Below are 25,276 nucleotides of genomic sequence, written 5' to 3'. Positions count from 1 at the left end.
AACTGAAATTGGAAATTTTAAAGCTTTACTTTTTTGTTGTTTACTAGCTATCTCCTGTACACACTGTGTATTGCATCATGCATCATTTGGCAAATGTATTATTTTTCTTGTGGATCTTGGTAATCACATCTGCTAAACATTTAACAACAATTTTTTTTTTTAATTTCCCCAGATAGTCAAATTAAATAATCATTTAATTTTTCATTTGGCTGTAATATCTTTAATTGTATGAGAAATTATTAGCATATAGTTATGGAAACTGATGCACTCTGCATTTTAAAGGTTTTTAAAACACAACTGACCAGTGTTTGTTGTCTATTTATAGCATCATGTGCTATAACCTAGTTACAATATCTTTAACAAAATAAGATCAAAACCAACCCACTGAAATGTCAAAAGGTGGTAAAGAGCAAAAGTACAAAGTTGCTGCTAAATCTTTTGGGTCTGATTAAACAGCATCCATGAAACTACTAAATTGATCTGACCTAATTATAAGGATTGTTTGAGTAATATTGTGTTAATATTACTTGTCTAGACAATTTAGATGTTAAGCCTTATTAATTTTCTAATTTAATATGATTGTAACCTTAAATGCTAACAAAATGCAGGGAAAAAGTTAACTTTAATACAGTTTAGGAATATTCTACCAAATATGTAGAGAACATCCATCCATCCATCCATCCATCCATCCATCCATCCATCCTCTTCCGCTTATCCGAGGTCGGGTCGCGGGGGCAGCAGCTTAAGCAGAGAGGCCCAGACTTCCCTCTCCCGGCCACTTCTTCCAGCTCTTCGGGAGAATCCCAAAGGCGTTCCCAGGCCAGCCGGAGACATAGTCCCTCCAGCGTGTCCTGGGTCTTCCCGGGCCTCCTCCCGGTTGGGCGTGCCGGAACACCTCACCAGGGAGGCGTCCAGGAGGCATCCTGATCAGATGCCGAGCCACCTCATCTGACTCCTCTCGATGCGGAGGAGCAGCGGCTCTACTCTGAGCCCCTCCCGGATGACTGAGCTTCTCACCCTATCTTTAAGGGAAAGCCCAGACACCCTGCGGAGGAAACTCATTTCAGCCACTTGTATTCGCAATCTCGTTCTTTGGTCACTACCCATAGCTCATGACCATAGGTGAGGGTAGGAGCGTAGATCGACTGGTAAATTGAGAGCTTTGCCTTACGGCTCACCTCCTTTTCACCACGACAGACCGATGCAGAGCCCGCATCACTGCGGATGCCGCACCGATCCGCCTGTCGATCTCACGCTCCATTCTTCCCTCACTCGTGAACAAGACCCGAGATACTTGAACTCCTCCACTTGGGGCAGGATCTCTCCCCAACCCTGAGAGGGCACTCCACCCTTTTCGGCTGAGGACCATGCTCTCGGATTTGGAGGTGCTGATTCTCATCCCAGCCGCTTCACACTCAGCTGCGAACCGATCCAGAGAGCTGAAGATCACGGCCTGATGAAGCAAACAGGACAACATCATCTGCAAAAGCAGTGACCCAATCCTGAGTCCACCAAACCGGACCCCTTCAACACCCTGGCTGCGCCTAGAAATTCTGTCCATAAAAGTTATGAACAGAATGGTGACAAAGGGCAGCCCTGGCGAGTCCAACTCTCACTGGAAGCGGGCTCGACTTACTGCGGCAATGCGGACCAAGCTCTGACACGGTTGTACAGAGACCGAACAGCTCTTATCAGGGGTCCGGTACCCCATACTCCCGGAGCACCCCCACAGGATTCCCGAGGGACACGGTCGAATGCCTTTTCCAAGTCCACAAAACACATGTAGACCGGTCGGGCAAACTCCCATGCACCCTCAGGACTCTGCTAAGGGTGAAGAGCTGGTCCACTGTTCGCGACCAGGGCCGAAAACCACACTGTTCCTCCTGAATCCGAGGTTGACTATCCGGCGGACCCTCCTCTCCAGAACCCCGAATAGACTTTTCCAGGGAGGCTGAGGAGTGTGATCCCTCTATAGTTGGAACACACCCTCCGGTCCCCTTTTAAAGAGGGGACCACCACCCGGTCTGCCAATCCAGAGGCACTGTCCCGATGTCCATGCGATGTTGCAGAGGCGTGTCAACCAAGACAGTCCTACAACATCCAGAGCCTTAAGGAACTCGGTATCTCATCCACCCGGGGCCCTGCCACCAAGGAGTTTTTGACCACCTCGGTGACTTCAGTCCCAGAGATGGGAGAGCCCACCTCAGAGTCCCCAGGCTCTGCTTCCTCGTGGAAGGCATGTTAGTGGGATTGAGGAGGTCTTGAAGTACTCCTCCCACCGACCCTAGCGTCGAGTGAGGTCAGCAGCGCACCATCCCCACCATATACGGTGTTGACACTGCACTGCTTCCCCTCCTGAGGCGCGGACGGTGGACCAGAATCTCCTCGAAGCCGTCCAAAGTGTTCTCCATGGCCTCTCCAAACTCCTCCCATGCCCGAGTTTTGCCTCAGCAACAACGAAGCGCGTTCGCTTGGCCTGCGGTACCTATCAGCTGCCTCCAGAGACCCACAGGACAAAAAGTCCTATAGGACTCCTTCTTCAGCTTGCGGCATCCCTCACGCGGTGTCCACCAGCGGGTTGGGGATTGCCGCCACGACAGGCACCGACCACCTTGCGGCCACAGCTCCGGTCAGCCGCCTCAACAATAGAGGCACGGAACATGGCCCATTGGACTCAATGTCCCCACCTCCCTCGGGGCGTGGTTGAAGTTCTGCGGAGGTGGGAGTTGAAGCTACTTCTGACAGGGGACTCTGCCAGCCGTTCCCAGCAGACCCTCACAACACGTTTGGGCCTACCAGGTCTGACCGGCATCTTCCCCACCATGAAGCCAACTCACCACCAGGTGGTGATCAGTTGACAGCTCCGCCCCTCTCTTCACCCGAGTGTCCAAGACATATGGCGCAAGTCCGGCGACACGACCACAAAGTCGATCATCGACCTGAGGCCTAGGGTGTCCTGGTGCCAAGTGCACATATGAACACCCTTATGCTTGAACATGGTGTTGTTATGGACAATCCGTGGCGAGCACAGAAGTCCAATAACAAAACACCGCTCGGGTTCAGATCGGGGCCATTCCTCCCAATCACGCCCTTCCAGGTCTCACTGTCATTGCCCGTGAGCATTGAAGTCTCCCAGCAAAGCGAGGGAATCCCAGAAGGTATGCCCTCTAGCAACCCCTCCAGAGACTCCAAAAGGGTGGATACTCCAAACTGCTGTTGGCATACGCACAAACAACAGTCAGGACCCTTCCCCACCCGGCGGAGGGAGGCCACCCTCTCGTCCACGGGGTAAACCCCAATGCACAGGCTCAGTGGGGGCAATAAGTATGCCCACACCTGCTCGGCCTCTCACCGGGGCAACTCCAGAGTGGTAGAGAGTCCAGCCCCTCTCAAGGAGATTGGTTCCAGAGTCCAAGCTGTGCGTCGAGGTGAGTCCGACTATATCTAGCCGGAACCTCTGACCTGGCACTAGCTCAGGCTCCTTCCCCTTCAGAGGTGACATTCCCGTCCCAAGAGCCAGTTTCTGTAGCCGAGGATCAGACCGCCAAGGTCCCCGCCTTCGGCCACCACCCAACTCACACTGCACCCAACCTCCTCGGCCCCTCCCATAGGTGGTGAGCCCATGGGGAGGAGGACCCACGTTACCTCTTGGGCTGTGCCCGGCGAGCCCATGGGTGCAGGCCCGGCCACCAGGCGCTCGCCATCAGCCCCACCTCCAGGCCTGGCTCCAGAGGGGCCCGGTGACCAGCGTCGGGCAAGGGAAAGCGTTGTCCAAGTTTTTATTTTCATTGGAGGTTTATTGAACGCTCTTTGTCTCATCCCTCACCTAGGACCAGTTTCCCTTGGGTGGCCCTACCAGGGGCATAAAGCCCCGGACAACATAGCTCCTAGGATCATTGGGACACGCAAACCCCTCCACCACGATAAGGTGACGGTTCAAGGAGGAGATGTAGAGAACATTTCTACAAAAAATAAAAAGATGTAAAATGTTAGGACAGTGCATATTCATTCCCCTTTTATGTATGCTTATATTAGTTCACAATGAGGATGTTAGAATATGAGTTACTAACTTATTTGGAAATTATGAATAAACATGTTCTTTTCGTAAGTTACAGTAAATAAAAGGTTTGCTCCTGTTTTTTTTGTTATTCTAGGACCTTATTATAGAACTAGCCACATAATTAAAAATATTTGCTATCTCTTGTCCTGTATGTACCTTCAGCACCTTCCCTTTGTATTTACCTCTTGCTCATTCTCTCAAGTCTGTTCCCGTAAAGCCAGCTTCTCAGACTCTCATTTTTTGCGAGTCACCCTTTTCACCTCCTGTCTGGTTTTATACTTGCTGTCTTTCAAGGTGACTGCCTCGTACGTCTTTGTTTCTGCTTTTGTGTCTTATACTCGCACTTCTCTTTCAACGCTTCATTAAAGATAGACTGACCAATCGCAGCAAAGCCAAACAGACCAATCAGGTTGCTTGGAGGGAATGGCCACACGGACCTTTAGTGATTTATTAAATATAAAAGATTCTTTGACTACCCTGTTGAATTTAATAGCTACATTTCCTAATGTTCCGCATAATGTGTCAAATTTAAACAATCTCTATACTCTCTCTTGTACTAGTCACAGTCCTTCTCTTCATTAACTGCTTCATCACTTCCTTACCTTTTTCTATTAGCGTAGTACTCCAAAGAGGTTTTAATTCTGAGGTATGAGATATTTTGTGGAGTGAATTGGGAAGAATAATCAAACAGTTTTATGATTGCTTCTTGTGTTTTCAAACTTGTTTGTGGTCACGTGTTGTTATGTTACATGTGGATCTCAGCCATATTTTTCTAGAGTCTCAACTCTCCCTAAATGCTTTTACAAATGTTTAGGAATTTGATTGTACAAATCTGAGCTAACATTTGTGATAGAAGATGTACCTGGGTGGGTGTCCTTACCTGGACAGGAGTCGGGCCCATCAAAGGCACAAGAAGACAGGCGAGGAATGTCAGATGCCTTTGCAGAACTGGGTTTGCTGACGTACTGGCTGGAGTGAACCTAAGATCCTTACCAGGCTGGGAAGCCAATATAATTGCGAGACACGGGGAGCCAAATGGCTCAGACTATCTGCTCCACTAATATGTTAGTTAGCATCATCCCAGGGCATCAGCACTCATGTGGACTCCTGCGGGGTATGCTGGGGGCTGTGATGGAGTGGTTTAGCCCTGTTGGGATATGTGGGTGCCTCCAGGGAGTGCTATAAGGATTCATGGTCCCCACTCTTACAGACTTCAACTTGACCCAGAAGTGCTTCCAATGGGCTATGCCCTGCCACCAGAAGTACTCCTGGGTACTGTTTAAAAGGAACCGCTCTGCCTTACCTGGGGTTGCAGAAGATAAAACTAACTGGGAGGAGACTTTGGAATATCTGTGCTTGTGGTACTTTAATAATGGTTTTCTGCAAATTCAGGTACTGTGTGTAATAAAACAGAGGATTGACCAATTTTGTTTTATTTTTGGTGGAGGCAGAGAAAGTTAACTTTTATCATGTGCAGCTAATTAGCAAAGTAAGCTTTCTTAAATATAACTTTTATACTAAGTAAAGTACTTATCATTTTATAATAAATGTTGCATACAAGCAAGTATTAGTTCAAAATATGACACAAAACATCACATGCAAGGCATGTTAAATGGTCAGGGCTTATGTTCCATCTCTGATATCAAGGTAATTTCCTTACATTTTCACTGGAGTATGTCTCCTTTCCAGAAAATTAAATTGTGTTAAATGGGTTTCCTCCGGGAACTCCAGTTTCATCTCACCGTACAAAGACATGCAGGTTGGGTGCATTGGCAATCCTAAATTGTCCCTACTGTGTGTGTATGCCCTGTGGTGGGCTGGTGCCCTGCCTGGGGTTTGTTTCCTGCCTTGTGCCCTGTGCTGGCTGGGATTGGCTCCAGTGGACCCCGTGACCGTGTAGTCGGGATGTAGCGGGTTGGATAATGGATGGATGAGGTTACTAATGTTATGCCCTTACATTATATTGCGGAGGCAGTGCGGTTTAGTAGTTATAGCACTGGACTTTAAATTCTCACCTGTGTTACAGTTGTTAAAAAAATTAAAGTGTGACTGTGTAGGGAAGGTTTTTCTTGTTTAAGTTGCTATATAACATAAATATTAGCCTCCCTGCACTGATTTTCCTTTTCCTCTTGTTGAAATGTTAAAGGTTACTGGAATCTTAGAGACTAGAGAGTTTCTGAGAATATTTCATTATAATACAGCATTTTCCAGTAAATGTTGAAAATGTAGTGACAATAATTTCAGAGAACGAAAAGCAAAACAATTATGTTATTCAGCTGCTTGCTTCCCCCACAGTTCAGCTGTAGTCTTACACTTTTTTGCCTCAAGTCCAGCAAGTCTAACAATTAGGAAAATTATTTTTTTAACTGCTTGATATAGATATGGCAATTCATGAACAGCTAGAAATATTTTGGTGGTGTTTAGTTTTTACATGAAACATGTTAGGAACGATTATTAAAAATAAAATTTCAATGTCTTGTTTGCATGCACATCCTTGGTAGTTATCATTGTGTTCAGATCACCATTTAAATCAGTTCAGCACCTCAAATGTACTAGCTGCAAGGTGGGACCAACACAAGAAGGAATGCTAGCACTTAAAGGGCACACATACACATCTATGGTCATTCATATACTGGCAGTTTAGAGCGCACAGACTGCCTAGTGCACCATTTAAACCTAGGACTCAGGAGTTGTGAGGTGCATTCGTCCCACCTCACTTTAGATCATGTAATTTGTACACTTACTAAATCAAAATATTTTAAGTTTATGTTTACTTCTTTTTTCATATAAATATTTACTCTGTTTTCCACTTAATGTTAATATCATTAATTTCAGGATCTTATAAAAGGTGAATAAACCTCCAGATGTGTCGTACAATTAAAATTGTTGTGCGACTGCTAGGACAGCCAGCAGTTGAGCTAGGGAAAATGTCAATCAAGCCACTTATCAGTGATGCTTTAAGTTCAGGGCTTGCACAGAAATCCATACTAGACCTCGCCCTTCCATACGGTTAATTGCAAGGTCAAAATTCCATTCTCAAAAAAAAAAAAAAAAAGTTCACATTTACAAACGCTCAGATCATAGCAAAGAACCTACAAGATGGTGCATTTCTATGGCTCATTCACTAGTGACAATTAGTCATGCAGTCAGGGCTGGATTTAGATGAAAAGAGGCCCTAGGCTATTCCACTTATGAGGCCCTTTCACATCCCATTTTTAAGTTTGTTCAAATTGCTAACAATTTGAATGTAGGCCCCTCTTGATCTTGAGGCCCTAGGCTGAAGCCTAGTTAGCCTATAGGAAAATCTGGCCCTGCATGCAGTGCTTGATTCTTTTCATATCACAGAACAGGAGTGCTAATTAATAAATGCAGTGTGACGTCATTTGTAGGTCAAGACACAGATTACACCACAGTAAAGTCAGACAATGCACCTCACTAAATTTTGGCAAACTGTGACACAGCCTTTCTCTTTGTTGGACCCACTGAATTGCCATTTCACACCCTAGGTTGGGAACCCCTGATTTAAGATTAAAGTTCTGTCTCAGGTTGTCAAATTTTTGTCCAAACTATGATTTTTGCTACAGGTGTTAAGCCTTGGCTGTTTGTTTTTTAACAAGTTTATTTTCAGGTTTCAACTGCCTGTGTATACTTTGATTACAGTTCATCTTTCAGTTTTACAGTTTACAGTTCACCATTTCTAATTAAGTTTTCCTGTTGTCCCATGCTTTCAGCATTTTGATGATGTACTGTGCTTTAATAATATAACATTACTTATGTTTTTTCAAGCTTTGTGTACACAATTTAAAATTGCTTATAATTTTCTACTTGTTTTCTTCAGTTAGGCAAAGCTTGTATGTTTTATGTGTATATGTTTGCTTTGTATCTTAAATAAAGAGAAGAATGTATTGTTAGTCTATCCATGGTTTCTTGCTGCCTTTTTTGTGTCGTTGGAAACCTTGCATTTTAAAAAGTGAGGACAAAAGACAGAGAGACAGATGATGCTTTAGAGTTATTTACTATAAATAATTTGAGTAATAATGATGCAGTTTTTTAGTAAATAAAATAAATATTAAGACACATTATATTCTGTTATAATTTTAATATTATTATTATTTAGTTTTTAGTATTAAAATTTTCATGTCTATTCCTTGAAGGTGCTGTTTTGATGCCTTCACAGAGAATATGGCGGGAGAAACACAACTATTGGAAGAAAGACGTCGGCATCATTGCTATGCATATAACTGTGCAGTTGCAGTGATCAGCTGCAGTTTTAATGAAGTGAAGTTTTATCAAGGCTTTCTTTTTAGTGAGAAACCAGAAAAGGTTGGCAAGTTTGTTTTTGATTTTTTTTTATTGTTACACATGAAACCTTAAGTGCCTGAGCATCATCTGAATTTCAGTCTTTATAGTAATACTAATAACAAATCTATGCTAACTACTTGTGATTTTATCTGGAACATAATTAAGCAACTTTAGGGAGCCTTTATTTGGAGTTACTTAGATGAGAGTGCATTCAATGCATCTGTTTGCAAAATAGGTTAAATTATAATGTCATAATTTTATGGATAAATCCCAAGATAGAATACTTATGGTTTATATTGTGATAAGTGTAAACACAGATCTCAAAATAACACGGCCCATTATTTTAGATGCTCAAAAATGTCCATCAAGAGGGAAGATGATTACAAACTTATTGCCTGAAATGTATTTATTAAATGACAAAAAAGAACAAAAATTGCAAAATAAGGAAAAATAATAACACTTAATAAGGTGTATGCCTAAAAAAAGACTACCTAATTTGAGCAAGACCAAACAAAGCAAGGATCCATCAGAACAGCACTCAAAATGTCGATGCACACTCCACAGTACTCCGTGATCCTCAGAAGGTCTTTTCCTTAACCTAATCTAATGGCTGAGTAATGATGCTTTGGGATCCCTGCCTCTTGCTGGTTTCACCCATAAAACAAAAAGAATGTTATTGAATATAGATACAAATGCATAATTAATAATATTTAAAAGAAAACACATTAAAAAAATTAAACCTTTGATACCCCTGGCTTATGCAAACATATGCAAACCCTTTAAGTATATTTTTTAAAAATCAATATATATAATGTGAAATTGCAATCTGGGAAACCTCCATAATGTAAAAACTGTATTAGAGCTCATTTTACATAGTAATCCAAAGTTTTAAAGTGTATCTGAGTCAAATGATTAGAAAAAACAACATATGAATTGAAGAAGCAACTGTTCAGTATGTTAGTGGATAATCCAGGAAGGTTTAGGAGAGGGAGATAAAGTTTTATTATTAAGGTAGGCTTTGATGAGGAAACAACAGAAATAGTTTATAATAAAGAATTATACACATATAAGAGGCAGGGTTTTAGAGTGTTGAAGTGGTTATAGAGAAGAAAACAAAGACTAATGGTGTGACAGATCTTTTCTTAATCAGCTTGGGTGACAAATGGTGTCGTGCACGTGTCAATTCTGGAAAACTTAATTTACATATATAAATGACTAAGCTAAAATTGTAAGTGACAATTAAGTTAAATTTGAAAATGACACTAAAAAGTGTGATTATCAGATTCCTTAATTTGTAAAACACATTAATGATGGACCGTGATAAAATGTGTATATATAAACATATGTGCCAAAGTAACATTATTTTAAATACAACTGTTTTTTTCATTAGACCTGGCAAATGATTGTTGTAATAATGTTTTTGACAATCTTACTTGACTTATCATTGTTCATATTTAGACACAATTTTAAAGGAGAAACACATTATGTGTTATGTAGCATGCTTTGCGGAGTACAGACAAAGAGAAGCTTTACTTAAGCTATTTATAAATTATACATCATCTATAAAAATTTCCAGAGGAGAGCTAGTAGATTAATTCTAAGAGTGTGGACTGTGGTGAAAGACTTGAAGACCCAACTCTTCATAACTAGAAAATGGATTTTTCACTAAATATTTTAAAGGTCTTTTTCAAACTCTGAACCAGTTATCTTCAGTGTTCTTTTAGTTTTGGTGGGTAAGTGGAAATTAAAATGTAGACCATGATACAAACATAATTAAGAAAAATTAAAGCAAAACTTGTAATTAATCGAGATGTTCATTTGCAGTCAAATATTGTTTCTTTTTTAGGATATCTGAATTACAGCTGACTAAGACTGTTCTATTTCTTGTTTCATAATTATTATATTGTAACTAGGATTGACAGTTTATTTTAGAAGATATGAGTGAATGTCATATTTAGGATCAGCAAAATTACTAATAATTCTCTATGGGAAGAAATATGCTTATCAATGTTATACTAAAGCAATAGTGTCAAGAGAGAGAAAAATCCCAGCAGCTGTAGTGTCCTGAGAACGAGAACACATGTTAATGTTTTTTCTTCTCAATTGGCCATTTAACAGTTTTAATATAAAATCTGTGTTTTGGTGAAATGAACGAAGTAGTCTGTGTATGAAATGGTCTCGGGGGGAAAAAAAAAAATCTGTCATTTATTGACAGACATTAGGAATTTTTTTCTTAATATTCATGAATACAGTAAATAATATTTAAGTTGCCAATATCTCCGAACATTGTGTTTGATTAAAAAATGCACTTTTTATTTACCTACATCAGTCTCTCATCTTATTTAAAATAGAGCATGATTTAATTAGATAAATGTTTAAATCCTAGCTTGTCTGATATGCAAACTTATTTTGCAAGTTTTTTTATTTTTACTTTTTATTTAATGATTATTAATTTGTTCCTGTTCTGGAATGGGCCACTGCACCATTGTCAGGTTTTATTTAATCATTCTTGCATAATTTGGACTACATGCGATGGACATAGTATTGAAGTGTGTTTGAAAGTAGCATTTTGAAATCATTAATAATTTAAGTAATTAGGCCATTTTTTCCCCTTAAATTTATATTTTGTTACTCTGCTTGGGCAGAAGAGCATCACTGGGGTCTTAAATACCATAAAGTATCTGTGGTACATAATGAATTTTTACTGCTCAACACTGTTTCAATTTAACATAACCAACCTAGTGTGCTAGTGATATTTTGTAAGGATGGAGATTTTTTTCACATGAAACTTTTACTGTTCATTAGTTGTGATTTAGTTAATCTCTGTTCCCTAAACATTTATGCATTTATTTTTCAGAATCAATTTATCTTGGAAAATCTAATTGATATGCAACGCATATACAGTTTTCCTATTGAGATTGAGGTATGTGATTTGATTGTCTTAAAGAAATTAATTTACCATATGCATTCATTTAAATTACAATAAATTAAATTAAGGCTTGGACATATGAAACCATGTGATGCATCTGGACAATTTAAAAAAATATATAATTTAATGAGCACTTTTGATTCCAAGCAAAGTTTGGCCAGCACTGCAAAAACTACAGTACAAGCTTATTATTTTTTTACATTTTTTTTTTTTACTTTTAATTTTTGGCATACTCTATGGGAACTGCACTTTTCTTATGATGAAACATTTTCAACAGATTTTAAATAGGTCAAGAACTAGCTATAAAATCTGAAAATACTTGTTTCAGTTTGATACTTTTTCTTATTTACTAAACACTTGTTTACTAAACAAATGTGGGTTGAATGACAGAAGGCTATAATGTAAGTGGTCATTGTGCTTATAACATTTTCTTCTACTGTCTGTTGTTGGTCTTTCTCTCTCTCTTCTTTAAGTGGTTTTGGACCTCCCATGCACATTATAAGGAAAAATTCTTCCATCTACATATATTTGTTACATTACATTTTGTTGATTGTGCCAATGGAGCAGAAGACTAATTGTATCATATATTTTAATCTGGTATAATTTTTGTATCTCTCCTACATAAAGGGTCTTCTCACCTTTTTATCCACAGATCTTGGTACTTTTAGCTTTTTGTAATGTGATTCTTGAAAATAAACAGCTAATTCGTGCCAGATCTATTGATTACAGTAATGAAAGTTAACTTTAAAGCAAGTCTTTGTTTTTGTTCTCAGTTTCACCACAGAGGAGATTATAGTGTTGAGGTGTTGCAACAAGCCAAAGTATGCTTTCCAGATGAAACTGCTTTTTGAAAACAATAAAATTATTTATTTTAAGTAACCCATGTTACTCTAGCAAAGGAAAAGGTTTTTCATTTTAATTTGAAATAATTTAAAATTAGCCTTTCTGAAGTGTTACAATGAATTATATAAATAACCATTTGGAAAAGATTGTCTTTGTTAAAAATAATGTTGAACCTTTATACAAATGTAGGAAACACCTTTTCAGAAAACTGTAAAAATACCTCTTTTGCAGCACACTTACAATGGAGCACACTGCAAAGCTAAAATTCAACTTAATATTTTGGGTTTCCAGGCAAATAGGAATTAACATTGTAGGAATGAGCTGTCATTTGATAAATCTTGTTGAAAGTATCATCAAATATGGTAGAACATACATTGTGCACAATGTAATTTTTTTTTTTATTTCATTAGGTTCCTCTGGAGAAGAAAAAGAAATACTTAGCCATTCGTAAAGAAGCCAGAGAAGCAGGTGATGGCAGTTCAGGCAAGTAAATTTATGAAAATAATAAAAGTTTAAGTAGTCACTGAACTGTGAATGAATGAACTGTGAACTGAATCTAAGATGTCAATATTTAAGAAATGTTTATATCAGTAAAGCTTTATAGTAGAATTTATTAAACTTTTTTTGTCACAACCCATCTTGCCCTTTTTTTTAGTAAGACCCATTCCTTGTTGAATGGGTCCATTTTGGAGAACCGTGGATGATCATTGGGGGTGAGGGGGATTGAAGGGTATCCAAGTATGATCGTAGGAGCAATGTTGATTTCTTAATCAACCTGTGACGATCCAGTATGGCCCACTTTTAAACATCTGCTATCCATTACCATTAAATAGAACAATAACTCCAAACCCATAGTTTTAGAAACCCTGAATTGTGGTAATGTGGGTTTAATTAACTAACAAAATAAATGATCAATGGTAATACAGTTTTAAAAATCAATAAGCATAGCTAACTTGCTTTTATTGCCTAATTTGTTTTTCTATGAATTAATTATATATTTTTCGTGGGTTATCAAAAAGCATTATAGTAAATTAGGTGTGTTTGGATGGTGAAGAACATTTCTGCTTTCTTTTCAACAGATGAGCCCCACTACTTATCATCACAGTCATACATGGCTGACAGCAGTCTAAGTGAAGAGATGAGTCAGTTTGATTTTTCCACTGGCATTCAGAGCTTTTCAATTGGTTCTCAAGCATCCACTTCAGCAGTTGTCCGTAGCAAGAGGAAGGTATAATTTTTAAGCAGAAAAACATAATGCTAAAAAATACAGAAATACAAACTACCAAGTATATGCTGTCATTGTTTGTTCTTTTTATGTGTGTACAGTATTACACTTTATTGTCCCAGTGACATATAGCTGTATGCATCAATATACATCAATTTTCCGAACATGGATTTTTCCTTAAATACTCACACTGATTTGAAACATTTTTTATTAAACGCTTTTATTTAACTTGGCTCCTCTGTTTGTTTGTCTGGATCAAATCTTTCAACTGATTCTAAACCCACTTTTAGCAAAGTGAATTTCTTCAAATTTTGCTTATGTGTTCAGTATCGATGACAATACAATAATCCGTCAAAACCAATGCAGTTACGTAACATATTTCGGTGTAATCAATTGCTATCCAATTCCAATTAATGCACACAAAACAATAATGGAGAGAGAATGTAGTGCAATACAGGAGCATACAAGTGAGAGATGCATCGGATTTCCCGTATTTGACTCTTCCAGTGAGTGGAGTGGGTAAATATGCATGCCGACTTTACTTATTTACTCTTGCGAAGGAGTATCCTTGATGATCATGGTGAGGAAGTATTGCCGTAAGCTTGCTGTTCTGTCGTTGATATATTTTTTTTTTTTTGCAGCGACCATGCTAATCCCATAAGAACCTGAACAGAAAAACAGAGACCAAAATATAATTCTTTTTAGTATTCAAATAATTCTGCAAAGGAGATATATTACAGTATGTAATCCTTTTAAAGAAGCTTCCTGTTCATAAAAATGATTAAATAAAAAGCATTTTCAAAATACTCCAAAAAATAAAAGTAAAAAATGAAATGAAATGAAATTTTAAATAAACAATTTTATTTACTTTAGTTGTAAATGCACTAAAAAGCAAAAAATATTTTTTCTTTAACCAAACTTTTCGTGCTTATATGTGACTTAAATAAAATTGTGGGGCTCACATAAATAATTCAATCAATTAATAGAATAGCTATTTTTCCTCATAACATATAAAAAAAAACAAACATTATAATTCCCCGCCATGCTAAAGAAGTTTAAAAAATTGTTTGAATAAATTAATTATTAACACTAGAATTACTGGAGCCTACGAAAAAACTCGTAGATCCGTCCCAAATTAAATCGCATCTCACCTCTCTGTCAGCGTCTTTTGTCCTTTAAATGTGTTGATAAGCAGCCAGCAGTCTGCTATCGCATCCCCCCACCTGCACACAATTTTCTCAGCTCAAGTCGGTTTACCTGCGTGTGAGTTGCTTGGAGTTGTATAGAGCGAGAGGTCAAGCAAAATCGCACCTTTTTATAAACTCTTTTTCGGCTTGCAAGCTACTTTTCAAATAACCAGGTTTAAATGATCTACCTACACACTATATTATAATATAGTGTGTAGGTAGAGCATTTAAACCTGGTCATTTTAAAAGTAGCTTGCAAAAAAATGCACCTGACATAGATCGTTATAGTCATGGAACACACATGAAATGCAAGTGATCCAAATAACGGTATTGTATTTATAAAAGGTGTCATTTTGCTTGGCTTCTCACTCTATACAACTCCAAGCAACTGACACGCAGGTAAACAGACCTGAACTGAGAAAACTGTGCGCCAGTAGGGGATGTGATAGCACACTGCTTGCTGTTTGCTGCTTATCAAGACATTTAAAGGACAAAAGACACTGATGGAGAGGTGAGAAGCGATTTAAGGTGGGATGGATCTATGAGTTTTTTCGTAAGCTCTGTTAATTCTACTGTTAAATACAGGAAGCTCTGCAGTCTACTTTGACTTTGCGCTGTAGGAAGAGAAGTAAATAAATATAGGTAAACAACGTTTGATGTAGCGTTTATATAATTAACTTATAAATGTTTTTCATATGAAGACCATCAAGAAATCGCAAACAAAACTTTGCACAATACCTTGGCAAGCTCAGTGGGCCTTGCTATTTCGTTGAAGGACATGCATGTGGCAGATTCACTGGCAGGATGTCGCCCAACCTGTTGCTGCATCCAAACGCTACAATTTTTCGCCTTTACGCCTCATCTTAGTTCACCTCTGTTATAGCACATCTTTATTTGAAAAGCGCAGTGTGAGATCGGGGGAGCATGTGACTGAGAGAATAAAAAAGAATTAGAAAAAAAAAAAAAAGTGATAACCTTTACAAGTACTGTACCATACATTTACACTGACTGTTACAGACTCAAATAAAATTTATGTTTTTATTCTATAATAGTAACAATAAGAGCAGTTCTCTACTCAAAACGGTAAGTCTAGGAAGGGCCCAGACTTGAATCCACAACCTGTTGATTATGAGTCAGGAGTTCTTACAGATGCACCACCCAAGCGGTCGTGTCAGTGCCATACCCGTACCCATACTCAATTTTTTTTTTTTTTTTTTATCCCCTTCGGTTGTATTCTTGAGTAAAAAGCGCACTTGTTTTGTTATACATGTACCCTTGTGAAAATGTTCATTTGATATTTGGACCTCAGTCTTCACACATTTTATACTTCATGTCAGAATTTTGTCATTAGTACTATAACATGAAAAAAGTTTCTGTTTTAGCTATGTGTTCAATATTTCTTGCCTCGCATTTCCTGTCATCCTACATTTACCCAGATCGTTGTAGACACGGAACACACATGAAATACATTCGTTCTAAATAACAATATATTTTTTGCCCTATACTATTCCAGGCACCTCACATCCAGATAAACAGACTTGAACTGGGAGAAATTTTTGACCGACTTGAGCAGCGGTGGTGGGGGGATGGGATAGCAGGCGGCTTGTGCTGATCGACACATTTGCAAAACAAAAGCCGCTAATGGAGAGGTGCGAAGGAATTTAAGGTGGCCTGGGATTACGATTTTTTCGTAGGCTTTCAGGGATTCTAGTGTTTTTCTGCATAAAAAGTGAATGTTTGGTTGGTTTTTCACCCATTGACGTATTAATTTCAAGATCGAAGAGTTTAAGATTGAATATCATGTTTTTGATGACAGTGTGAAATGTCTAAGTTAGTGGACATGTTATTAAACATAGAAACATGAGCACTAAAACAGTTTCCTTCCAGGTGTGATTTACTGTATTGCAGCATAAACTCAGACCAACCTAATCATGCCCAATAGTCCCCCTTTTCACAAACTATTTTCATAAACCCAAAATGAGTTTAATGCCTTACTCACTCAAAATATAATCCAAGTGCCAGACTCTGGAAATCTTCACTTAAGTGTCTGATTGCTTCTGTCTGACACGATGACAGTAGCTACCGAATAACATGCTGGGGCAAAGCTAAATTTTAGTCATAAAACAGTGTGAGAACTGAGTGCACAAGCAAGCAGTGCAACAATGCAAAGTCAGAAAACAAAACCACAGGGTAGGAATATGAGGAAGTAAAAGCAATGTTGAAACTTTAAACCTGGAGGCAGTTTAAGATTGAGAAATTACTGTGTGGACAAAGCATGATTTAGGTATAATGCCTTGTTAGCAGTCAACTAAGTGTAGTGCGAGGCTAATGCTAAAGACAACAATGGTTTCAAATCATGGCTTTAAGCAGCTTGAATCTGCAGAAGACAGATCAGCCTCTGTCTGCAATGTGGGATTACACTTCATGTAGTAAGATTTTCTAATGTGTCATCAAGTCTAGATGACATACTTTACATTTAGTTTCTATTACAGATTTCAAATAAAAAACTTTCAATATATTTATTCTTACTTCCCATCTTTCTCTTTCTTGTTCACACTGAGATATTATTTCATTATTGTTGTTGATGCTATTAGAGCTATCATTTACCAGTGTTTTCTAAGGTCATGGATACCTAAAACCTCTAGTTACTGTATCAATTATTTATTTTGCAGTGCAGCAGATTAACATATCATAGCTCTACTTTTACAAATTGTCCTGAAACCTATTCCAAATTGCCATATGCATTACATTTCTAAATTGATATTTAACAGAATACATGGTGCTACACTCCTTGTGATACTAGTACTCTTACATGTTTGCTGTAACATAGAACATGCAGACTTTTTTCATGGGGTTTTCTTAATGGTATCATAGCACAAACACTTAAGCTCAATATCATGTTATTTTGTAATTTCTAACAATGTGCTGACATTTGATGCACTTTGTGGAAACAACTGGCTTACTCTGCATAATGAAAAGAATTGTAACATTAACTACAGACAGTACTATATTCATAAAGATTTAAGTACAATCCTCATCTGTATTTAATAACAGACAATCAATTCACATGAAGAAGCATACCACATTTTTGTGTCTGCTATAGAGTGGAATTCACATCCACGACATGTGGCGACTGTTGTGAAGTATTCCAAGAACTGCCTAATTACATATCCACCTCAACATGACTTTAAACAGTGCTAAAATATATATTCATTTTCTCATGGTCACATTTTATTACCTAAAAATAAAGACTGAAGGCTGGAAACAAAAGTTTTCCAAAGGAGATAGTCATATCATTCTACATACATTTGTTCAGCAAAATTAACTCTTAAATGCAGGTGGAGCTGATAATGAGGCATATTCAAAAAGTGTGCAGGCTGATTTTTAAAATATTTTCAAATTTAACTTGTTTGAGTGTAATAAACCATGGAGCATCTGCTTAACTGCAGTCAGATTTGTTTGGACTCAAATTAAGGAAAAGTGGCCCAAAGGTGCAGTTAAACCAATAGCTAGCCTGTAGAGTTATTACATCTAGAGTGACCAGCCGTCAAACTAAACTGAAGAGATTAAATTTGAAATTTGGCAAGTCAACAGTCATTTCCCTAACCATCTTCATATTTTAAAAGATTTTAGCTTCTCCCCAAATCAGCTTTTTCATCATTTTTGACTGTTACTTGAACACAAGACAATGTTGGCCAAAGCTGTTGTTTCTGTTTCTGTATTTTACAAGTAGAAAAAACAAACAGATTGTACAATTTGTCTATTCCCATAATCTATCAATCAGTGTTTTTTTTTTTGTTTCAATATTTGATGCTGCTGTTCATTCAAGAAAACTGCCGATGTCTGTAGTTTGTACATTATAAATATCTGTACCCTGCTATAAATTCCTTCAGTTTTAGGCCATGCTTGAAACCAAAAAAAAAATGACCCAGAAACATTTCATATTCAGAAACATTGAGATGCACTGCAGGTTTCAAATGGTTAAAAAAAAAATGAACACCTTAAAGCTAGAGTGGTGAGTTATAAAGTAGTTTGTGGAAAGTAGTTTAATCTGGCATGCATTTAATTATATTCAAGCTATAAGTTTTTATCAGTCTGCTAATAATTTTTATAATTCTTTTTTTTGGAAATCTTTAATAATTAAACCATGGCTTTGAGCTATACAATATATTGGCAAGCAAATAGATAAGCTGTAAAAGTGAAAAACAACAGCAATGTTGAAGAAGGTATATTTTATTGATGGGATTATTTTTCTCTCCCCTTTTGGTGTACCCAGGTGGAGCGAGCAGAATCCACTGCACAGGGAGATTCTGTGGAACTAGAGATGGATGAGCTGAATGCTCACGAATGCATGGCAACTCTGACGGCACTCATCAGTCACATGCAAAAGAACAACATTACACCGAAAGTTGAGGAGGTTATACATAATACTGTTATGTTTGCTTGTAGATTTACATGACAAAGTAAATTTGGCTTAGGTGGACACAGGTGAAGATGTCATGTTTTAACTATCTAAACCTCAATTTATTTCTCTTCCAGGGAACAGCTCCAGTTGATCTTCCAGTGTGGATGAAGTTTCTCAATGTCAAGCTAGGAAACCCTTCTACACCTCTAAATATCCGCCTCTTTATTGCAAAGCTGATAATTAACTCAGAGGAGGTGAGATATACACCTGCTATAGACTGTGATTTAAATATTTCTTTAGCTTTAATATTTTTGTACACCCTCTCTTAGGTATAAAACAATAAGGATGGACTTTCAGTGCCTCATATTATTGTACAATGTGACAGTTTTTCTACTCTATTTCAAAGGAAGTGCTGTCCCTGTACTACTTTCTGAAATGGAAATGATTAAAACACTGGATTAGAAACTCTTAAAGTCACCATTGGAAAAGCCTTCGATTTCGCTCATAAAAATTGATTAGAATGTGTCGCAGAGACAATTAGTCTGATACATCATATGTAATGTAATCATCATACATCATATGTAATATATAAGTAGATTTTAAAATCTTTTTTTTTCATTATCTTTTCTAATGGTTTTAATGAGTGTCATGTGGGAGCATGCAGTGCTAGGTATATCATAATTTTCCCTTCTCTAGAAATAGGCCCTGGGTATTTTGGTGATTTCCAGGGCCATTTTTGAGTCTGAATTCTTCCACAGTTTTCTGGGGCCTCACTTATAATATTATGTGCAGATTTGGGTATAAAAATATGTGCATACCAAAAAAAAGCTGGAAAATGTGTATGCTAAAAAGATTTCTAAATCCTGGCATACACACATTTCTATGCAATTGTCATTTTATGAATCAAAATTGTAAATGTGCCTATTTGAATGCACCTTGAACACCAGCCTGAAACACCCATATGTAGAGCCTGCAATCACCCACATACATAAGTGATCACAATGCTGCAGAACTTTGTTGACTGTTAGAGCAGCCTCTCACCTGATGCACAGAGACACCACCACCTGCATTCAAGAGTATCTGTCTGTCCTCCACAACTGAGAATACAGGATCATGCACGTCATTGCAGCGACTGTGTCCTGGGGGTCGGGGAGATGCGTAAGGCGCCAGTGTCTGAGTGAGTAGTTACTATCACCTGGCACATGTAATGATCTGATTGCTGTTACAATGAATAGTACAGACAATATGAAAAATCGGGCAGTTATCTTACCAACAAGCCAACCACCATATACACTACAATCACATCTGTCAAAGCTACTGTACCTCAAAATAAATAAATCACATGTTGACCCTGGCCACTGGTCCACAAAGTTTGTCACTTTTATCTTGGCATCACAGGTGACTTGTGTGTTAATGGAATGTCACTGCTCATGGTTAACAAAAGCAACTTCATTCTCGCCTTATTGCAATATAGGTGTAGTAAAGTTCTCCAGATGCATTCGCTTAACTTTGACACTGCTGCAAATTTGCTTTTTAAGTTGTCAAAAACAAGCTATGTTTGATGTACATGTACCCACACCATGAAAAACTAGACATTGTGCTTCACCGATTGGTTAATGGTTGGCAGCACAGTGGACATGATGGAGTGAAGCTTGGCTATTTTCCTGACCTGTCAACCAGTTCCAAGACAAGTTACAACAGGCAGATGATATGAACTGATCAATAATGAAAAAACTTCTGTAAATATACATGTTCCCCTGTCAAGTTTTCTTTTATAAATCCCGATATTTGCATGAGAAGTTGTGTATGCCCATTTCAAACCTCTTTTTGTGCTTATGCAAGCTTTACAAATCAGGTTCCTGGACCTGTTTTTGGGTTCTGAGTAAACCTTCAGAAGGAGGCTTCTAGGGATATTTCTTACTACATGTCTCAACTGGTCTTTGAGGTTTGTTCTCTTCCCAGTTCTGTACCCGTTAAGGAGATGATTATATATTTAGCTGGTGGCAGAGCTTGTGGATATTAGGGAGTCCTGTGTTTGTGTTATTGAGTGCCCACTTTAAGAAATTAACATGATAATCAGGTTTATATACAAGTTATGTTTATAAAATAAAATAAAAATATACTGTAAGGTCTGTTGTGGCTATAAGTTTGTAAGCACCCAGTGGCTGTGCTGACAACTTAAATGTGCTGTGCCTAGCTATGTGAAACACCCTATTCAGTACTTTCAAGGCAAATAGAGGAAGTTTTGGATGCAGTGTCAGTTTCGGTGACCGGACAAAGGAGGAGTGATTTATGAATGTTGCTTATTGATGGAGATTTTTAAAATGTTATCACTTGATTGAATTAATGTTATCTTGTAAATAATTCTGAATCAGTGTTGACCACAATTTTGCCTGCAGGCACAGGACTGTTCAACGATTAACTCAGTTCTAGTAAAATTATGTTTTGGTATCATAAAATCAAAGAAATAAGAGCTGCCACAAACAGATATTACGTAAGAAACATTTTGATCAAAGGATTTGCAGTTGCTTCCTACTGTAGAACTGCTCTGGACAAAGTGTAGTACCTTCGTCACTTGGTCAAATCTGTACCAACTAAGTGTTACTTGATTTTCCCCAAAGTACAGGGCTTTTTTCCCTGTCCAGTTTTGTCAGCTTGTCTTAATAACATTATGCCTTTTAATCTTTTATGTTTTTTTGCCATATATGTGTTCTTTTTTTAACACTCAGTGCAGTACTGGTCTAATGAGAAGGGTGATGTAATATCTATTTCTTTAATGCATGTTTAATATATTTAAATTGAAAAATTAGTTCCATAAGTTCTCAAGACATTTAAATTTGAACAGGAAGACTTCTAGGAAGTTGTCTCTGGTGTCTTTTATGTGTTTCTTGGTGAAGGGCCATGTTATCATGTTTTCAGTTTGGAAATTTGATTAAATTCTTACTTTAGCTAAAAATACAGTCAGAGGGGAATGCTAAAGAAAAAATCTGCTTTGAATGCTGCAGGAAAGATTTGTAAGAGAAGCATGAATATATTAATGCATGTACACTTATGAAATGTGACAGTTTGTGACATGTTCTTAATTTTGATATAGTCCAGTTTAGTCTCCCTCTGTATTTATCTATATGTTAAACCTCTGAAAAAGTCATCCATGGTGATTGATCTCTTTTCCAAATTACTGGAAGTATAATAAAACACAGGCCCTAATTACTCTTTCTTTAGCAAAAACTGACTTTTTTCTTTTTACTATTACAGAAGATCCAATGCTAGCACTCTGCTTTTTAAATAACATTTCTTGTTGCCATTTGCTTCATCATTTATGAAGCTCTTCCATTATTAGTTTTCATATATCAAGGGTATACAACTTTCATTTTAACCATTTTCTGATTTAGTGACCTGTTTTTTTCTGCTAATTAACTTACTTTGCATTAATTTTAATTTACTTCCTATTTAAGACTCAGAGTTCTTGTTTAATTATTTCTTTGATTAGCTGCTAAACATATATGAGGTACAAAATGAGACAAGTCATGACTAGCTAACCTGTGTCCATCATGTAATATCTAAAAATAAAAGAAAGGTGAAGGGCTCAGGTCCACCAAACAATTTGACGATGTTCTTAGAAAAAAGATAGTCAACAGTTTTGGAAATGTGTGATGTGGCAGAATGAGTCCATCAAATGTCCATGGAATTAAAAAACTGGCTTAATTAACTACAAAAATCATCTTTTATTTAAGAAACCAGCTGGAGTTTGAGGTACCAACTTAGCTGGTTAACTTGTTTTTGTTTGATAGTCATTTAAGGGAAAAAGCATTTCACAGGACTGTGTCTTCAAAAAAAAAGGCAATTAAAATAAAGGGTTGTGATGCCAATTCACAGCAGGAACTGGTCACTGATTAATAAAGTCACAGGAAGGAAAACACACAGACCTCCAGGATTAGAATTGGGTACTGATGTCATATATGTTGTACTCTAAATACGGCCACTTTTAATTTACTTAACAGTTCTAAAGATGGACTCGGAAGGCTGTTTGGTTTTGGCTGTGACACTAACTGAACTCCATATTAAGTCTGTTCTGTTACAGTAAAACACTTCTGCTTCAGCTAAAATAAGACCTTTTGGCAGCTGCAGATTGAAACTAGTGGAAATATTATTCCAAGCTGAAAGGACATATGGTGTTAGTTTTATTCCTCTGTCAGTATGTTAAAGTTATCAATTATCCAAATAAATTCTTGCATTAATTACCTTATTTTACACAGTTTTTTTATCAGTTGCCCAACCTAGCAGGCACTCGGGTTTGAGCCATATTTTACTGTTCTTATATGGAATTCATTTTTGTCCTGATTAGTTGATCATTTAGTTATATTTAACACTGCAGAAGCACCGTTAGCGTGCGTGATGACTAGATCATGATTCAGATTTATCTTAATTGCTCATGGAATGGCCAAGTCACAGCATGTTAGTGAAAGGAATGCTAAAATACTGAACAGAAACAGACCATGCTAATTATGCTATTTATGAGGTAGAATATATTTTTAAAGGTTTAATTCTGTATGGCTTATATTTTTATTTGCTGTTGATACCTGCACTTTGTTTTCACTGAGAGTTTGAACAAAGTTTCAGAGGGAAGACCAGGCTTAAGCCTAGTGCAGGATTTGCATTTTGTTTTTATTATAACATAATCATTGTTCATGGAGGCTTGCAAAAGGTCTTAAAGCTTTTTGAAATTCTGAGTCACAGTATGCATCATTGTGTATGATTAATCAATGAAAATACATTTCATAAATGCCTTGGCTGAATCTCATATTATTTGCTCTTTTAGTCAGATAGCTGATATTAAAACGTATCATACAAATGTGTTTCCTTTGAATTTTTCTGCATTGTTCTTCTGTTATCTTACCTCATACGGTGTACTGTTATAAAATAGGGACTGCCATGTGAACCTTCCTGATCCTGAATGGTACCACAATCCCCATATATGTACAGTATAAAAAACTATAAAATGATCAACATACACTTAATACTTCAATTAAAATATTTCAGTCAACTGGTGTTAAAGAGAGACTTAAATTGTGATATTATTTTACCTTTCCCTCCTTTTATCCACTATAATAAGTAATAAAGACCGAAGGGAACCACTAAGTAGGTGTAGGTGAACAAACAATATAAGACATAGCCTACCATGAGCAAGCATAGCCAGCGGATTAAATATTTATCTCCATGGAACAAAAGAAGTCCAATTCATTAGTATTTTAAAAATAACAATTTCTGAATGTATCTCTTGACTATTTAAAACTGCAGCACTATACTATTTTGATGAAGGACATAAAGGCAGAATTATCCTTTTTCTTGTAAACCCAACACAAGTACAAATAACTGACATTTCTTGGTGCGATAGATAGATAGATATAGATTTAATTCCAGCTATTCGTGACCCATTATAGCCTGGCATTAACTCTGGGAGTCCTGACTTTGGTATTCTGAGCAACCTAAGTGAATTCCAAGCTAATCTATCTTGAATGAGTTGGCAGCAGTCCATGCATATTTTATTCATTTATTTTGTTTTGTATTGAATTCACCACAGATGTTTGGGTGATCAGAACTGATTCAATGTAAATTTATATTTGAGTTTGCTTGCTTTCAGTGAGAATGGGAAAAGTACTATATAAATAAAATGTATTATTATTAATTTAACCATTCTATTAAATATATTAATTGTGATTTGGATTGTGGAGACTTGATGCCAAAGCAGGAAACAATGTAATGTACTGCAGGAATTTGCCCTTCAAAAATCTTCTCCTTGTAACTTTTGTAATGGTTAGCTTTCTTCACAGTCCATTGTATCATCGATTTTAAAACTTTGCCAAGGATAACTTGTCAGTCTCTTTTAAACCAAGTGAAAATGAGATTAGCAGTTCACATTGAGTCTGTTTTTGTGTTAAATAAAGGGCTATCAGTCTGTATTTTAATCATTGCTAGTAACCACCATAAATAAGGTTCCCATAAAAACAAGATGAACTGTCTTCAGGGTATTCTTTGAGGATGTTAGACAGTATAGAAGGGCATCTCCTCAAATTAAGTAAAATCAAGCCTTTATTCTTACTTGACGATTTTTTTTAAATGCTAGTTGTTACTGCGTATGTTACAGTCAAGGTAAGAGACACATTGCACAACATCTTGTCAGAGGAGACTTTATGACTGCATTTGCTGATATTGTTGTCTGAGGGCATGTGATTATGCAACTAGAAATTTGAGGGCATGATTGTGATGATTTTCCAGCACAGTTTTCACATTTCCAAAGTATTGCAAACTTAACCTTTTTCTCACA

At 37.4% G+C, this 25,276-nt stretch overlaps 1 protein-coding gene and 1 long non-coding RNA gene across 3 annotated transcripts in view; one reads left to right on the top strand and one right to left on the bottom strand.

Moving 5' to 3' along the window:
• prkdc (protein kinase, DNA-activated, catalytic subunit) overlaps positions 1-25,276 on the top strand; it is a 263,584-nt gene that overhangs the window by 102,144 nt on the left and 136,164 nt on the right. Inside the window, exons 43-48 of the mRNA XM_039754497.1 lie at positions 8,215-8,383; positions 11,220-11,285; positions 12,545-12,617; positions 13,214-13,362; positions 18,823-18,963; positions 19,086-19,205. Coding sequence (XP_039610431.1) covers positions 8,215-8,383; positions 11,220-11,285; positions 12,545-12,617; positions 13,214-13,362; positions 18,823-18,963; positions 19,086-19,205 — 718 coding nt within the window. The remainder of the gene's footprint in view (positions 1-8,214; positions 8,384-11,219; positions 11,286-12,544; positions 12,618-13,213; positions 13,363-18,822; positions 18,964-19,085; positions 19,206-25,276) is intronic.
• LOC120530211 overlaps positions 13,373-25,276 on the bottom strand; it is a 64,020-nt gene continuing 52,116 nt past the window's right edge. For both annotated transcript variants that reach the window (XR_005633922.1, XR_005633921.1), the window contains exons 5-6: positions 15,285-15,476; positions 13,373-14,024 (exon numbers count right to left, since the gene is read on the bottom strand). This is a non-coding gene — a long non-coding RNA (uncharacterized LOC120530211). The remainder of the gene's footprint in view (positions 14,025-15,284; positions 15,477-25,276) is intronic.

Source organism: Polypterus senegalus, chromosome 5 (assembly GCF_016835505.1).
Source record: "Polypterus senegalus isolate Bchr_013 chromosome 5, ASM1683550v1, whole genome shotgun sequence".
NCBI lineage: Eukaryota > Metazoa > Chordata > Cladistia > Polypteriformes > Polypteridae > Polypterus > Polypterus senegalus.
Note: the sequence above shows the minus strand (reverse complement) of the source record. Positions and strands in the feature narration are given on the sequence as shown.